At 44.7% G+C, this 17,207-nt stretch overlaps 2 protein-coding genes and 1 pseudogene across 3 annotated transcripts; 1 reads left to right on the top strand and 2 right to left on the bottom strand.

Annotated features, from left to right (window-relative positions):
• Positions 1-107: 107 nt before the first annotated feature.
• SLC25A11 (solute carrier family 25 member 11) lies at positions 108-3,120 on the top strand. The gene is made up of 8 exons (XM_079132448.1): positions 108-356; positions 964-1,116; positions 1,199-1,405; positions 1,579-1,669; positions 1,753-1,843; positions 1,926-2,025; positions 2,215-2,266; positions 2,391-3,120. Exons 1-8 carry the CDS (start codon positions 262-264, stop codon positions 2,544-2,546), a joined length of 945 nt encoding a protein of 314 aa, XP_078988574.1. The 5' UTR covers positions 108-261; the 3' UTR covers positions 2,547-3,120.
• A 1,650-nt stretch (positions 3,121-4,770) lies between these two features.
• Positions 4,771-7,361, bottom strand: GP1BA (glycoprotein Ib platelet subunit alpha). The gene has a single exon (XM_079132438.1). The coding sequence runs from the start codon at positions 7,145-7,147 to the stop codon at positions 5,018-5,020; it is 2,130 nt and encodes a 709-aa protein (XP_078988564.1). The 5' UTR covers positions 7,148-7,361; the 3' UTR covers positions 4,771-5,017.
• Positions 7,362-7,387: 26 nt separating this feature from the next.
• LOC306656868 (UDP-sugar transporter protein SLC35A5-like) lies at positions 7,388-15,993 on the bottom strand (annotated as a pseudogene). Its single transcript has one exon. The product of its transcript is annotated as a UDP-sugar transporter protein SLC35A5-like (transcript).
• Positions 15,994-17,207: the final 1,214 nt, after the last annotated feature.

The raw sequence follows: 17,207 nt of genomic DNA, 5'->3' as shown, positions 1-17,207 counted from the left end.
GCCTATAACCTGTTTTCCTATAACAGCCACACCCCTTTCCTTACGCATCCTTCAAGCTCCTCCTTCGTCTCCGCCTTACTCCCGGCCGCCTTTGCGCTGCACGCCTGCGCCAGCCCCGGCTTCCAGCTGGTGCTAGTGCTGGACCTGAGAACCGGAGGGGCGTGCGCGCGCGCCCTCGCCCTGTTGCGCGCTCGGTGTCACCTTGGGCGCGAGCGGGGCCGCGCGCGCACGGGACCCGAAGCCGAGGGCCATTGAGTGGTGATGGCGGCGACGGCGAGTCCCGGGGCCGGCGGGATGGACGGGAAGCCCCGTACCTCCCCAAAGTCCGTCAAGTTCCTTTTCGGGGGCCTGGCCGGGTAAGCTCAGGCCCCACGGATGGGAAAGGAGGAAGGGACGGGCGCAAGGACTGGGCCCGGTTTCTCTCTGGGTCTTTTGCAGTGAACTGAGCCAGCACGGGGTCAGCGTGCTCACCATCGAAATGTGAGGTCCTTTATGGGCTGCCAGGATCTTTTCACTCTTTGCAGGACCCTACTGGACTGCATGCGGGGTCATTGCACGACCTTCGCCGCACCACCTGAGTTTTCCAGCTTACTGCTTGGCTCTGCCTAGCTGTATAGGGTTCCAAGTCGTTAAGTAATTCCTGAAAGACTACTTGGAGTCCCACATCATGGATGTCCCCCTCCTCCCTTCCCTGGGTCTAACTGCATGTCGTCCCAACTCATTGCTTGACGCCCATGGAGCTGCCTGTACCACTTTCATTGCATGGCCCCTACTGGACACCTGTATTTTCCAGACACATTGCTCTTGGTACATACATTCTTATAAACATGCCCAACAGCCTCTTGAATCCTTAACCACATGACAGGCCCTGACCTTTGTAACTAACTTCTTGCTGCCAGGCTCCTTTAGGCATTAGTAAATCTGCAACTCCTGACCCTTGATTCCACTCCTGCCTTCCTCCAGGATGGGAGCTACAGTTTTTGTTCAACCCCTGGACCTAGTGAAGAACCGAATGCAACTGAGCGGAGAAGGGGCCAAGACAAGGGAGTACAAAACCAGCTTCCACGCTCTCACCAGTATCCTAAAGGCAGAAGGGCTGAAGGGCATTTACACTGGGTACTGGACTCAGGTTGGGGGGAAGGGTGTGGGTTGGCAGATCTAGATCTTGGCCTGATGCGCTGACCCCTTTGCTCCTCAGGCTGTCAGCTGGTCTCCTGCGACAGGCCACCTACACCACTACTCGCCTTGGCATTTATACTGTGCTTTTTGAGCGCCTGACCGGGGCTGATGGTACACCCCCTGGTTTTCTGCTGAAGGCCCTGATTGGCATGACTGCGGGTGCAACTGGTGCCTTTGTGGGAACACCAGCTGAGGTGGCTCTTATCCGTATGACTGCTGATGGTCGGTGAGTTACAAGTCTGAATCCAACTCCAGCCCCATTCTTGGAATCCAGAATGAAAGGACCAGTTTTTTAAATCCCAGATCTAGAGCAGAACATATACTTACTTTTGCTCCTATTTTTTGCTCCTGTGGGCAGTGTGGACTATCCTGATCTTGGGCTCTCCCTGCTCTTCCCAGGCTTCCAGCTGATCAGCGTCGTGGCTACAAAAATGTGTTTAATGCCCTGATTCGAATTGCCCGGGAAGAGGGAGTCCCCACACTGTGGCGGGTAAGTAGAGGCTCTGGAGACTTGGGGATTGTGGGTTCAGGTCCCTAACATTTCTGACTCTTCCTTCACTCTCCCACTTTCAGGGCTGTATTCCTACAATGGCTCGGGCTGTTGTCGTCAATGCAGCCCAGCTTGCCTCCTACTCCCAATCCAAGCAGTTCTTACTAGACTCAGGTAAGACCCAGAACTGGGCTCTTAGCTCCCAGCCTGGTTGGACCCCTCCAAACTGATTGTCACCTCCTGCTTCACTCTCCAGGCTACTTCTCTGACAATATTCTGTGCCACTTTTGTGCTAGCATGATCAGTGGCCTGGTTACCACTGCTGCCTCTATGCCTGTGGACATTGTCAAGACCCGGTAAGTGTGCAGGCCTGAGCTTTAGAGAGGTGTGGGAGGCCCCCCTTTCTGTCTCTTATGCCCCTACTCTCTTCTGTGTCTTTTTTTTTTTCTTTTCTGGCAGTACTGGGGTTTAAACCCAGGTCCTCATACATGATAGACAAGTGCTCTACCGAGTTACATCCCCCATCCCTGCTTCCTCTCTTTCAGGATCCAGAACATGCGAATGATTGATGGGAAGCCAGAATACAAGAATGGGCTGGTGAGGAAGCAGGGGCTTGAGTCATAGTGTCAAATGCTCTGGGAGGGTTATGAGGGTACCTGGGTAAAGGGGACAGGGTCCCAAAGTTCAGGTCCTAGCCCTGTCATCCTGCCTGTCTGTTTAGGATGTGCTGATGAAGGTCGTCCGCTATGAGGGTTTCTTCAGCCTGTGGAAGGGCTTTACACCATACTATGCCCGCCTGGGCCCCCACACTGTCCTCACCTTCATTTTCTTGGAGCAGATGAACAAGGCCTACAAACGTCTCTTCCTCAGTGGCTGAGCGGGCAGGGGACCTGGAGCCAATGTGCTGGGGCTCCCAGTCACCCATTGCTCCTACAGTCACTGTACACCAGGAAGCACAGACTCTGCTGCTCTGGTCCCCTCTATTTATTTCCCCTCCACAGTTTGGTTTCCTCCTTGTGGTAAAAGGACTTCAGTCTGTTCTACCCTCTGCTGCAGTTTGCCCTGCTTGGCCTGATTCTTCTAACCACTCTGTCCTTGGCTGTTCCTTGGGGGAGCTGGGAAACTCAAGGATTTCTAGATTCCCCTTGGGTGTTAGTTTTAGGGCACAGAGGACAACAGAAAATCCCCCTTCTGTGGGGAAGCCACGGCAGAGCAGAGGAGACAGAAGAAAGCAGAAGCTATCAAGATGGTGAAAAGGTCTACAGTGGGCGGATGTGGCTTTTCCCTCACTGAGGACTTAATAAATTGAATTGATGACACCACCCCCAAATCTGGAGAGTTTTGGGGGTGAAGAGGGGAGGAGACTCGACAAAGAAATTGATACCCCTGGAGAACAGTAACTGGAGTTTTTAAGAAAAATTATTAAAAAGCATCTGATGGTTTTATGCAAATTCTATGTATATCAGTCATGCTATAGCAGCATGGGGCAAAGAAACTAGAACCCCAGGCCTTGTGTGTTTCTTCCCAGCCACTTGCCCAAGAATGCAGCAGATGCACAAATCATCTCACATTAATCCCTAGGAAAAGCCTCTGGGATCTGGTGACTGCTTTTGTAGTCCCCTTTTTGCTTTATCCCCTCAAGAGGGAAGGGATAAGAGACTAAGTCAGATTTTTGTGAACTGGAGCTAATAGGGTGGGAGCTGGGGGACAGAGCTTGTGGGGGCGGACCCTGGAGGAAAGGGAGGGTGTTGGCCAGAGACTAGTGCTGGCTGAGGAGAGTGCCTGTCTCATCCATTTCTTGAGAGTTGTGGTTCCTAGCCCTTGCTTTCAAGGAACCTACAAATCTCTTGAAACATAAAGGGGCATGAGAAGGTCATAACTGGGAGGAGTGCTGGGCAGTGTGAAGCCTGAGGGCTAGGGGATGGGCAGGCAGCAGGTGGGAGCTGTCCCCTTGGGAAAGCCTTGTCAATGGAATGAGAAAGGAACTCAGCATCCTAACACCTTTACTGCTGTCTCCCTTTTGCCCCTCCATGCACTCTGTGTCCTGGACCATTGTGACTTCTTTGAGACACTTGATGGCTGGACCTTGTCCTTAAAGCATTTCAAGTCCAGCAAGAAGATGACAGGAACTGAATATAGTGGCGCACATCTATAATCCCTGGGGTTCAGGAGGCTGAGACAGGAGGATTGCCAAGTTCAAAGCCTGCCTTAGCAGTTTAGCAAGGCCCTGTCTCAAAAAAATAAAAAGGGCTGGGGATGTGGGGGATGTGGCATGATGGTTAAGCACCCCTGGGTTCAAACTCTGGTTAATAAATAAATAAATAAATGGAACCAGGGTAGAGAAGTGTCCCATTTGCCTGCATCCTGGTTTGAGATCAGGAAACCTGAGATTCTTCAGTCAAACCTACCAGAATAACATACACTGCGAGACCCACACCCTCCCTCTGTCCTACTGACTGCATTTCTGAGTCTCCAGGTGTGAGCAGATAACCCCCTTCACCTCAAGGGCTCATCTACAAGTGGGTAGGCTTCGGTGGTGTCCCTTAACTCCAGGAAGAATTAACTATTCTGGAGTTTCTGCTTGAGGTGGCTGGGTGGGTGGCTACCCCTGCAGGAGAGGGATTTCCAGCTATGACTGAAGGTTAGTTGGGACCCTGGGAAAATATATATTTATTTAAAAAATTTAAAAAAAAAAATATATATATATATATATATATATTTTTTTTTTTTTTTTTTTTTTTTTTTTTTTTTTTTGCGGTGCTGGGGATTGAACTCAGGGCCTTGTGCTTGTGAGGCAAGCACTCTACCAACTGAGCTACATCCCCAGCCCAAGACCTTGGAAATTACTGTAACAAGTGCCCCAGTCATTTTGGCTCCAAAAGAAACTATATTTTTTTAAATTATTTTTTTTATTCTACAAATAATATACAATGATGTTGTAAAACTATAAAACATTAAACAAAGAGGGGGTAAAATCTACACTTCTAATACCCAGAGACAATCAATACTCTCATCTTGATAAATCACTTTACAGATTTTCTTCTGTATATGGATGCATGTGGGAGCCATGCACTATTTTGTTTGCTTTTTTTCAAACTTCCCAAAATTGTGTGGGCTGGCAATACCCCATAGCATAGGGAGCTTGGTTCTGTGACCCTCACAACTCCATCATCTCACTACCCTGCCTGATTTGTACAGTCTAGGTTGAGTGAATGTGAAGAGGAGGCTTCAGATAAAAGTAATTAAGTCCTTCTTGTGATGCTGTGTGCCTTACCCACCCACCCCCAGCCAAATTCCAATAGGAGAGTCCATCAGACAGACCCTCAAAGTCCCCAGAACCACTCACCTTCAGAGGCTATGGTCAGAGTACCTAATGCTCACTGTTCCCAACAGGTCCTGACCACGACCCTGACTCAAGGCTGAGGGCCGCCGTCCTGATACCAGAGGCCCCATGCGGCCATTAGGCCGTATCCACAGAAAGAGGCTGGAACGGAAAGTGGGAAGTGACCCTTGAAGGAACAGCAGCCAGGCCCGAGGCACAGTCACTTGCCTTCCCCTCTGCACCTCCATATATGTGGTTTGCATGGCTGTGGCCAGGGCAGCAGACTGATCAGAATCCAGGGCATATGATTTCATATGCCAGACCCAGGTCAGCAGTAGGATGAGGACCACAGAGGCAAACAGGAGCCAGAGGAGACCCAAGATGTAGAAGCCCAGAGGGAGGAAGCAGCAAATGTCAGGGTTGAGAAAAGGGTCATTTCTGGTGTTATCAAAATTCCCTTGAGCTACTACAGGGACAATTGGGGGATAGACAAATTCAGGGGGAATTGTTTGGGAGCCTAAGTTAGTAGGGGTTGAGGTATGTTTTATGGTAAAGAATAGTTTTGGAATGGTCAAGGTTGTGGTAGGCTCTGGGGTGATTGAGGTTGGGGGTACTGGCATGGTTAGGGCTGTGGTGGCCTCGGGGGAGTTCAGGGCTGTGGTAGGCTCCTGGGAGGTCGGGGTTTTGGTGGCTTTTAGGGAGGTCAGGGCTGAGATAGGCTCTGGGGAGGTCCAGGCTATGGTGGGCTCTGAGGAAGTCAGAGTTGTGGTGACCTCTGGGGAAGTAATGACTGTGGTGGCCTCCCAGGAGGTCAGGGTTGTGGTAGGTTCTGGGGAGGTTGGGGTTGTGGTGGCTTTCAGGGACATCAGGGCGGTGATAGGCTCCAGGGAGGTCAGGGCTGTGGTGGGCTCTGGGGAGATGATGGCTGTGGTGGCCTCTGAGGAGGTCAGGGCTATGGGGGGCTCTGGGACAGTTGGGGTTGGGGGTTCTGGCTTGCTTAAGATTGGGGTGGTTACAGTTGTGATGAGTTCAATAGTAGGTTTTAGACTTTTGGATAGTGTGGTAGATTCCATGGCTGTTGGGAATGTGGAGGAATCTGGAATCTGTCTGTGTGGGAATATGGTATGTCCCTTAGTGAATTCTTCAGTTGGAGGCAAAGAGGGCATTTGAATCAGAGAAGTGGTAGACTCTGGGTAGAATAGGCCCCAGTGGGTTGTATGGGGTTTGGTGTTGGTAGAGAACTTGACCACAGTCTTTGTGGCATCCACCGTATAATCCTCATAGTGATCATAGTCATCCCCATCACCAAGGGTGGGGCAATCTTTCCCTGAATAGGTATAGACGGGTATTTTGTTCAAATTGATACATTGCACACTGGCCACATTGGGGGTCATGGCCTTGACATCCACACCCTCCTTCCATACATAGACATTTCTGGTATTGTCCTCCAGCCAGCGACGGAAATAGAGAATCTCACAGTCACACTGCCAGATATTGCTATGGAGAAAAACAAAAGGCAGGAGGAGGTCCCCAAAGAAGCCCCTTGGTATCGTGTGCAGCCAGTTTGCTTGGAGGTAGAGGGTGTCAAGTTCCTCCAACCCATTCAGGAGCCCAGGGGGTAGCTCACCCAGCTTGTTGTTGGCAAGATTGAGCTTCCTTAGCTGGGCCGTGGGTTCCAGGAGCCCAGGGGGCAGAGTCTTCAGCTTGTTGTGTTGCAAGTAGAGTTCATGAAGTTGGCTCAGGCCATTCAGGGCACCAGGAGACAGTGAGGCCAACTGGTTGAAGGAAACATCCAGGGTAGTGAGTGCAGGCAGTGCCTGCCCTAAGGATGGCAGGCTTTTCAGCTTATTATGGGATATATCCAGGGTCTCCAGCAATGGCAATGTTCCATCCGTCTGCACGCTGGTCAGCTGATTTTTATTCAGGTACAGCTGAGTAAGGCGAGTGAAAGGCACCAGGGATGCTGTGGAGAAGGTAACCAGGTGGTTCTCACCCAGGTGGAGGATGGCTGTGTCTGCTGGCAAGTCTGCAGGCAACGCTGTCAGGTTCCTTTTATCACAGTTCACTTCCACTTGGCTGGTTGGTTTGGAGATGTCACAGATGGAATGGGAGTGTAAGGGGCCTGGCAGCAGGAGCAACAAGAGGAGGAGAGGCATGGGGACCTGTGGACAATGGGAGCTTGAGTGGACATTCCACCAGCCTCTGACATCATTCACCCAGGTCCTGGACCTTCACACCTGTAGATCCCAGAATCCCTTCCAGAAACCCAGTTTCCATACCTTCCATTCCCTTCTCCCAATCTTACCCCTAAAGTTTAAACTACTCGCTCCATATCCTTGGCTCTTATCCACTTGATAGACCCTCTTCCTCCCCCAACCCCAGCTTACAGGCAGACAGAAAGACCTTCGAAGGCACAGAGTTTCTTCCAGGGTGTGACTTGGTCCTTCTGTCTTCTAGCTCCAGGGAGGGTCGGACCAGGGGCAGGAAGGGGATGAGGATGGGGAGGAAATGCCAGCCTGATAGGGTCTCCTGTGACTCAGGGAACAATCTCCCTCCTGAACACAAGCCCTTATCACTTCCCTCCACAATTCCCCAGGCCCTCTTTTGGGATCTACTCTCTCCCCCTTTCCTTCCACACTGGGGAGATCTGGGTGGACTCTTAACCACCAACCTTGTCCAAATTTTAAGAACCTCTCCAGATACCACTCTTTCCTTCCCTTCACCACTACATTATTAGAGTTGCCTGGCTTATTTTTTTTTAGAGTCGCCTAATTTTAGTTCTCTCCTTCCTCACCATCCTCTGCCTTCTCTCTCCTCAGACTACTTCTCCTGCTACTTATTCCTTGGCTTGGTTCTTACCAAGGTCACTAGTGCCCTCCTTCCTCTACGTCCATTGGAAACTTCTCCATTATGATTTTTTTTCAGGTTTAGTGATTAATTTAATTACAAATTGTGACCAATTCTTGACAGTCACATTATTCAGGATCTCACAGATGGATTATATAATAGCATTATCTTACATATATAAAAATTAAGAGAAAAAAAGAAGAAATGTGTAGGCTCCCTGACACCTTATCATTTAAACTTATATTATAGGACTTTGTAAATATACAGTGTTATCAGGTAAACCCTGTCCTCAGCTGCATGACCTTGAACAAGTCACTGTTTTCTTGTTTTTGAATTATTACCTGATAGCTCTATCTAACAGAGTCAATTGGCTGCATGAGAAAGTACCTTAAAAAATACCATGCACTTATAAGTAAGAACTATTATTCTAAAATGATTTCCTATTTTTAGGGTTATACTATTTATATTTCATTAAAAGTCAACAGTTATTTGCAAAATGATCCTTTTAAAAGGAACTCTTAGTCTTACTGATAATCTTGTATGATTATGAAGCCAGCGTCTTGACTCTCAGAAAAAGGATATGATATAAAGATATATTAATAGTCACAAGCTTTAATTAATAACTAATTAAACAACATGCCTTTATATTAATTTTCCCAAATGTAATAATTCAAGAGCAATGATGTCAAGATGTTGAGATACACAAATTGAAGAGGAGGAAAAAAACTCACAATGGTTGCTTAAATGATTTAAAATGCAAGTGTTAACTATGGTAACTCGGGAACCAACTTCACCTATATGAAGCTTACTTATATATAAAACAATGAAAGATAATTACTAAAAAAAATTCCCAAAAACTAAAATTCTGAAATTTTGTTTCTGAAAAATTGCTTCTTCAGCAAAACATTTAGCACAGACTACATCATCCCCAAACTATGGCAGAGTCATGCCCTCCAGCCAAAATTTTTAGCTTCATTGCTTTTTAAATGCAAAATGATTATCTCTACAGTCTCTAAGTTTGGGAAACAACCTAGATGTTATTTATGATAAAAAAGGGAAGACTGTGACATGCATACTAGAACCATATAATTATGAATATCTTGCAAACTGATCTCTATCTGCATATTTATAGGATCTATTTAACATGATTACTTCAAGTTTTCTGGAAACTTGGAGTACAAAGAAAATAATCTGCAAATATATGTTGCTGACTTACCAAATACTGGGCTATTAATATGGTCTCTATGCTATGATTTTATGACATTTCCTCAGAAAATTTTTCACCCTTTGGGTAATTTAAGCCTTGGGATGGAACCGTTTTAGGAGTGATTAGATATATACAAAGAGTATTATGCTTTAGTACATCCTTGGTTTATCAAAATGAAAACATAAATATTACAAATATTGAAAATGTGAAAATACAATTTTTGAGAGCTGCCATTTGGGTACCAATTGTCTACATCTGACTCATCACTCTTGGGTTTGGTAAGCCTTTCCAGTTCCTCTCCATCCCCACTGGAACGCTCCCAAAGATTGCCACTTAGATCTCTGACCCTCTCTTGCCTGGGTGGATATTCCAGACTTTGAGGCTTGCTGGCATTATAAATAAAAATGGAGAGAAGGACTGTTGGGGCTTCCAGGAAAAACTCCAGGGAGGGCTTGAAGTCAAAGACCAGGACAGATACTGCTACGATGATGACAGTGGTGATTTGGGCCATCAAGACATGGAACGTGTTATCCAGGAACTTCAGAATGAAAGCCACTGAAAGGCTCTGGAATGCAGTTAAAAAAATAAGAGCTACTGAAAATGCATTATGGCCATAAAAAAAAATCCACAGTTCTTAATCTGATCACGGTTACTGCTTTGAAGGCCCAGTGTCAGTCCACTAAAAAGAATGCCAAAGAAATAGAGTTTGCTGTTTTGTATGAAGATGTTTTCAGTGAGCTGGCTCCCTTCCTTTAATATTTTTTCATTATAGATATTGGCCATTGAAGAAATGAAACACTGTACTATAACAAGAACATGGCCCAAGCCAAGGCGAATATGACTAAAAACTGGCTGTGGTGTTCCATTTAGTTTCAGGAAAAGTCCTCTCCTTTGCAGTACAGTTATCTTTTCTGGAACATTCACTTCTGAAATGAAGGCAGGAATTGGATGGGGTGAAGAAGGCATCATGATGAAATCCATATCCTGCCAGGTTATGCTGTGAAGTTTTAGTCCCAGCAGTAGGTCCACAATAGACAAGAAGAGAATCAGGAGGGAAGCCCACTGTGTCCAGTTTAGATGCCGCTTCAGCACTATCCTGAATAGAAGAGCTGTTGTTATAATGCTAAAATTTGAGAAGATAACAGCCATGGCAGGCTGAAGATAGGATAGGACATAGAAGACAATCAAGTTGTCCAGGAAATAGAGAAAGGCAGGAATGGACCACTTCATGAAATTAGAAAATTTTCCTTCCAGGAAGCACATGTCAAATTTCTACTTCGATGAGGTTCTTTCTTTATAACACAGAATGACACAAGCACACAGAAAACGAGCTTCACCAGTTCTGAGCACACATTCATAGTAGTTGGTAGATAATCATACTTGTTCTCTTCATTGGTGGAATATTTTACCAGTAAGATGCGACTTGAGCTTTAAGCAACGAATAAGGCACCTAATAGGAATGTGTACATTGTTGAGAAGGGCCATGACCCTGGTCGCCTACAGTACTTTCTTTCCCTTCCACTGTTTTTAAATTGCCTCAGTCCATCAGAAAAGCTTCTAGTGGGGGAACGCACACCATAGAGCTAAGGCGGTGACTGTTTAGCTCCGTAGTAGCAGCAGTAGCTTTGTAGGGTCCATAGGAAGGAAAGCTATGAAAGGGAAACAGAGGCGAAAAAGCCTCTCTCCTCGGCTCTTTATTCCGAAAAAAAAAAAAAAAAAAAAAAAGTACTATCCCATTATGATTTTTAAAAATATATTTGGAGACAGAATCTCAATGTTGTCCAGGCTGACCTCAAACTTGTGATCCTATTCCCTCAAACTTGCAAATTGCTGGGATTACAGGTGTGAGCTACTGTTTTGGCTTCATTATGATCTTACTTGATTTTTGAAGCCTGCATACCCATGGCCAGTCCATGCTTAGGATTCTCCATTGGCTTGCATGCAAGTGACACCAATTTTTTTGGTTTTCCTCTTACCTGCCTGATTGGTCCTTTTCAATCCTTTGTGGATTCCTCATCTTCTGCCCTTCCTGTGCAGTTAACCTATTCCCCAGAGTTTGTTCTTAGGCTCTTTTCATTTCTTACACTCCATGAGTAACTGGAACTGGAATCATCTTCATTCATTTCCTTGCCTGCAACCACCACCTCTCCCTCCAGTGGCTCTCAAATCTGTATCTCTATTCCAGACCCCTCTTTTGAGGTCCAAACACATATATCCAAATGCCTTTTAGGCATATATATACACATATACATCTATACATATATGTGTGTGTGTGTGTGTAGAGAGAGAGAGAAAGAGAGGAGAGGAGAGAGGGTGCACACGGGGCGCTTTTCCACTGAGCTACATCCCCAACCCTTTTAAATTTTTTGAGACAGGGTTTCACTAAGATACTTAGGGCCTTGCTAAATTATTGAGGCTGTATTTGGACTTTCAATCCCCCTGTTTCACCTTCCTGAGTCGCTGGGATTACAGGCATGTGCCAGTATACCCAGTGTTCCAATGCCTTTTGGACTTCTCCCCTTGGGTGTTCCACAAGCACAAAAATAATATGTTCTAAACTGAGCTCATATCATCCAAATAGCTTCTCTCCTATGTTGTTCAACCTGGAAAATGATACCAATATCCACTCATCCACCTAAACACTGAATCAATTAAAAAAAAAAATCCCTGATGTCCATCCCTATTTCTTCCCTTCCTTAATCCTTACATCCAACCTATCACCAAGTTCTTCTGATCCATCTCTATGTTTTTTCAAATCTACTTACCATCCCCTCTACTCCAAGGCACCGTCTTCTCTCTACTGCTTCCCTGCAGTAGCCTCCTAGTTTGTCTTCCAATTTTTTTTTATTTCCCTTCTCTCCATTCTCCACCAGAGTGGTCTTTCTGAACTGCAAATCTGCTCATCTCCTTCCATTGCTTGAACTCACCAGTGGCTCCTTATTGCTTTAAGGAGGAAATCTAAAGTTTCTAACATGGCCTTCAGGGTCCTGCAAGATCTGAACTTTGCCTACTGGTCTGGATCAATCTCTCTCTCTCTCTCTCTCTCTCTCTCTCTCTCTCTCTCTCTCTCTCTCTCTCTCTCACCTCTACAGGTGCTTAACCACTGAACCACATCCCCAACCCTTTCTATTTTTGATTTACAGACAGGGTCTTGCCATGGTCTTGCTAAATTGCTTAGGGTCTCACTAAGTTTCTGAGACTGGCCTCAAATTTTCAATCCTCCTGCCTCAGCCTCCTGACTCGCCGGGATTACAGGCATACATCCCTGCACCTGACTGTATACGCTCTTGATCATTCTCTTTCCTGTGTTTGAAATTCTCCTTACTCTTTATCTCCTTCTGCCTAAGTCTTACTTTTTCAAAAGTTTCAACTTAGAATTTTTTCCTTTGGAAAGCCTTTTCTGATTTCCCAAGACCAAGTTAGGTTCCTATTTCAGAGAGCTAGAACCATGTCTGTTGAGCCACTGACCCTTCTAAAAAATGCCTCAATTACTGGTTCCCAGAAAGGGTACCATGTAAAAACCCATGAATTTGCCCCCTATCTGCTTACCATTGGTTGTTGGACAAAGAGTAGCACTTAAGCAAGATGCAATTAATTCATAGATTTACTATTTATATAGTTTTCCAACTATATAAAACTTATTGGGAAGCCAGGCACGATGGTGCAGCAACTCAGGAGGCTTAGCAGGAGGATCACAAGTTTGAGACCAGCCCCAGCAACTTAGTGATGCCCTAAACAACTTAGCAAGACCCTGTCTCAAAATAAAATATAAAAAGGGCTAGGGATGTAGATCAGTGGTTAAGTATCCCTGGTTCAATCCCTGGAACAACAACAAAAAAAAAAAAAATTGGGAAATGTGGAGAAAAAGATGCAGTTAGTATCAGGAAGCAAGGTCGGAGATCATATATAAAGAAGCCATGATGTTATTGACTAAGAACCCTGAGGCTGGTGATTTTTACTGCATTTGTATCCGAATTTTCAGTTGAAAGCAAAAGAAAATGATGTTCTAGCTAATTTAGACTGAAAATGAATTGATTAAAAATACGTGGTTTCACATGCTGAGGCACATACCTGTAATCCCAGTGACTCGGGAAGCTGAGGCAGAAGGATCACAAGTTAGAGACCAACCTGAGAAATTTAGCAAGGTCCTAAGCAATTTAGCAAAACCCTGCCTCAAAAAAAAAAAAAAAAAAGGGGGGGTTGGGTATGTGGCTTAGTGGTAAAGCACCCCTGGGTTCAATCCCTAATAATAATAAATAAGAACAAAAAAAATACATTGGTTAAGACAGGTGTGGAGGCACACACCTATAATCCCAGCTACTTGGGAAACAGTCTGCAGAATTGCTTGAGCCAAGGAGTTCTAGGTTAACTCGAACAACTCAGCAAGACCCTGTCTTAAAAACAAAAATAAACAGACAACAACAACAAAAAAAAAACATCAGTCACTTCACAGACTTCTGTGCTGGAGACCAGACATGGAGATGTGCAGCAGGAATAGTGCCTAGAACCAGGCTGGAGAACCAGTCTGGTGAGTATAACTCTGCTTCTGCTTCAAGACCAGGCCACTGAAGCTTGCATTACCCCAGCTACTGAGCCAGAAATTCAGTCATCACTATATCCCCTGCAGCAGAGAGAGACTCCCACACAATCCCTATTTCTTTGTGACATTAACTTCTAATTCAAGTCTAGGTATAAGTTTGATTGGTCATGAGCCTGTTGACTCCATGTTACACTCCATTTGACTTTCCAAACTCCATGGCTCAAGGGAGTCTGGGAAGGCAAATATCTGGCATTTTCAGCTTCGGAAATAGGAAACATGTTCTGCTTCTCCAAAGATTCTAAAGCTGAAGAATTTTCCAAACATCCAAAAGAGATTCATATGCTTTGGCACCTATTACACTGATCCTGTGTTTTACTTTCTTCAGATGTCAGTGTCCTAAATTATGTTAACACATTTTCAAATTTTGCATCTTCTCACTAGGCGAGGCTAGGCCATGTCTGCTGGCAGGACTGCAGGCAGCACTGACAGCTTCCAAATATCATAGTTCACTTTTACCTGGCTGGCCACAATTTCTGGTTCATGTTCATTGCATGTTCATTTTAAGAAACTGGCAAACTGTTTTCCAGAGTATGTATAACATTTTACAATCCCACCAGCAACATATGGGCGATTCAGTTTCTCTGCATCCTTACCAGCCTTTGGAATTATCAATATTATAGCCTTTCTAATAGATATGTAGTAATATTTCATTATAATTTTTTAAAAATATTTTTAAAAAAATTTTTTAGATGTTGATAGACCTTTATTTTATTCATTTATTTACATGCGGTGCTGAGAATTGAACCCAGTGCCTCACATATGCTAGGCAAGCACTCTACCACTGAGCCACGACCCCCGTCCCCCCATCATTATAATTTTAATTGGTGATTCCCTAATGGATAATGATATTGAATATTTTTCACCCACATATTTGTCCTCTGTATATTTTCATCAGTACAGTGTCTCTTCATGTCTTTTGCCCATGTTCAAATTGGCTTCTTATTTTTACTGTTATTTTGGACTTTTTTTTTTTTTTTTTTTTTTGTTCTAGGGATTAAACCCAGGGGTGCTTAACCACTGAGTCACATTCCCAGCCCTTTTTTATATTTTATTAAGAAACAGGGTCTCACTGAGTTGCTTAGGACTTTGCTGAATTCCTGAGGATCGCTTTGAACTTGCAACCCTTCTGCCTCAGCCCCTCAAGTTACTGGGATTACAGGGGTGCACCACTGCACCCAACATTTTGGACATTCTTTTTTGGGGGTGTACCATGGATTGAACTCAGGGGCGCTCAATTACTGAGCAACATCCCCAACACTATGTTGTATTTTATTTAGAGACAGGGACTCACTGAGTTGCTTAGCACCTCGCTGTTGCTGAGGCTAGCCTTGAATTTGTGATTCTCCTGCCTCAGCCTCCCAAGCTGCTGGGATTACAGGCATGCGCCAACTTTCTTTGCCCTGCCCCCCCTTAAAATCTTTCAAATTTTTGAAAAAAAAATTAAGATATATTTTTTAGATGTTAATAGACCTTTATTTTATTCATTGATTTATATGTGGTGCTGAGAATCGAAACTAGTGCCTCCCACATGCTAGGCAAGGGCTCTACCACTCAGTCACAACCCCAGCCCATTCTGGTCATTCTTGAGATCTTGTTTGGAGGTTCTAGCAGGGGAGTGAAGCTACTTGTATACTCTTAACCAAAAAATGATCCTCCTCTATTGGCGAAGGTTGTCCTCCTTGAAGGACCAAGAAACTTCAGGAGGGACACATGTTGAGTGGTGGAGGAGAAAAGGGACACTCACCTTGCCAACCAGATCAGTTGAATTAACCCTGGCTATCAATGGGGTGACAGATGTTGTAGCCAGATGGCCCTCATATCCCGAGTATTCTTTATATACTCTAGATATTATTTCTTTACTGGGAATGTGGTTTGTGCATTATATTCCCCCCCGTCCTGTAATTTACCTTTTCATCTTCTTACGAGTTTTTTGCAGAGCAAAAGTCTTACATTTTGACTGAGTCCAATTTTTCAATTTTTTTTTTCATGGATTGGTTTTGTTTTTGGTGTTGACTCTAAGAACTCTAACTGGATTTTCTTTACTGTTTTTCTTCAAGAGTGTGTGTGTGCATGTGTAAGTTTAAAGCCATTCTCAGCAACTAAGCAAGGCCCTAAGCAACTCAGCGAGTTCCTGTGTCTAAATAAAATATATAAAAGGGCTGGTGATGTGGCTCAGTAGTAAAGCCACTATTAAATCAGTGGTACTTTACTACTGAACTACAACCCCAGCCCTTTCTATTTTTTTATTTTGAGACAGGGTCTCACTAAATTGCTTAGGACCTTGCTGATTTGCTGAGACTGGCCTCAAACTTGTAATCCTCCTGCCTCAGCCTCCTGAGCTACTGGGATTACAGGTATGTGCTACTGTGCCCAGTTCTTCAGTGTTTTTTTTTTTTTTTTTTTTATCATTTTATATTTTACTTTTAAAATAAAGTTAAAAAATTTTTTTTTATGATGGCCCACACCTGTAGTCCCAGTGACTCAGAAGGCTGAGGCAGGAGGACAGCAAGCTCAAGGCCAGCCTCAGCAACTTAGCGAGGCCCTAAGCAACCTAGCAAGAGCCTGTCTCAAAATAAAACATTTTAAAAAAATGGACTGGGGATGTGGCTTAGTGGTTAAGTGGCCCTGGGTTCAATCCCTGGTACACACACAAAAAAATTCTTTTTTAAAATTTTGCTTATGAGTGTTCAATTGGTGTACCACTTGTTATAAAGACTACCTTCTCCCCTTTGAATTGCTTCTGTACCTTCATCAATAAACAGTTGACTTGAGCTTAGCATGGTGGCATACAACCTGGAATACCAGCTACTTGGGAGGCTTTGGCAGGAGGATCACAAATTTGAGGCCAGCCTGAGCAATATAGCAAGTTCTTTTCTCAAAATGAAATAAAAAGGGTTGGGGATTTAGCTCAGGGATAGAGCATTTACCTAGAATGTGGTAAGCCATGAGTTCAACCTCATAATCGTGAAAACAAACAAAAAATGCTTGACACAGTGGTGCTTTCCTATAATTCCAGTGACTGGGCAGACTGAGGCAGGAGGGTCTTAAGTTTGAGTCCAGCTGAGGCAATTTAGTAAGATCCTGTCTCAAAATTTAAAAAGGACTGGAAATAGAGTTCAGTGGTAGAGTTCTCCTGGGTTCAATCACTAGTACTTCCCTAAAATTAATGTCAGTTGATGCCAGGGTGTCGTGGCACACATATGTAGTCCCAGCCACCTTGAGGCTGAGACAAGAGGACCACTTGAGCTTTGGAATCAAGACCAGCCTGCGGGGCTGGAGAGATAGCTCAGTCAGATAGTAAAGTGCTTGCCTTGTACGCACAAGGCCCTGGGTTCGATCCCCAGCACCCCCCCCCCCCAAAAAAAAAAACAAAAAACAAAAACCAGCCTGGGCAACATGGTGAGACAAAGTCTTAAAAAAAAAAAAAAAAAAGGAAAAGAAAAGAAAAATTAGGTGTTGTGGTGTTCAGCTGTAATTTCAGCTATTTGGGAAGCTGGGGCAGATGGATCACAAGTTTGAGACCAGCCTTAGCAACTTTTAGTGAGACTGTATCAAAATAAAA

The sequence above is a fragment of the Sciurus vulgaris genome (assembly GCF_902686455.1).
Source record: "Sciurus vulgaris genome assembly, chromosome: 3".
Classification (NCBI taxonomy): domain Eukaryota; kingdom Metazoa; phylum Chordata; class Mammalia; order Rodentia; family Sciuridae; genus Sciurus; species Sciurus vulgaris.
Note: the sequence above shows the minus strand (reverse complement) of the source record. Positions and strands in the feature narration are given on the sequence as shown.

Excerpts from the sequence above, each read along its gene's own strand:
- SLC25A11 (XM_079132448.1), top strand. The coding sequence starts at position 262 with ATGGCGGCGACGGCGAGTCCCGGGGCCGGCGGGATGGACGGGAAGCCC. Across the intron at positions 357-963 it reads CTTTTCGGGGGCCTGGCCGG|GATGGGAGCTACAGTTTTTG; the intron begins GTAAGCTCAGGC and ends GCCTTCCTCCAG. Across the intron at positions 1,670-1,752 it reads GAGTCCCCACACTGTGGCGG|GGCTGTATTCCTACAATGGC; the intron begins GTAAGTAGAGGC and ends TCCCACTTTCAG.
- GP1BA (XM_079132438.1), bottom strand. The coding sequence starts at position 7,147 with ATGCCTCTCCTCCTCTTGTTGCTCCTGCTGCCAGGCCCCTTACACTCC.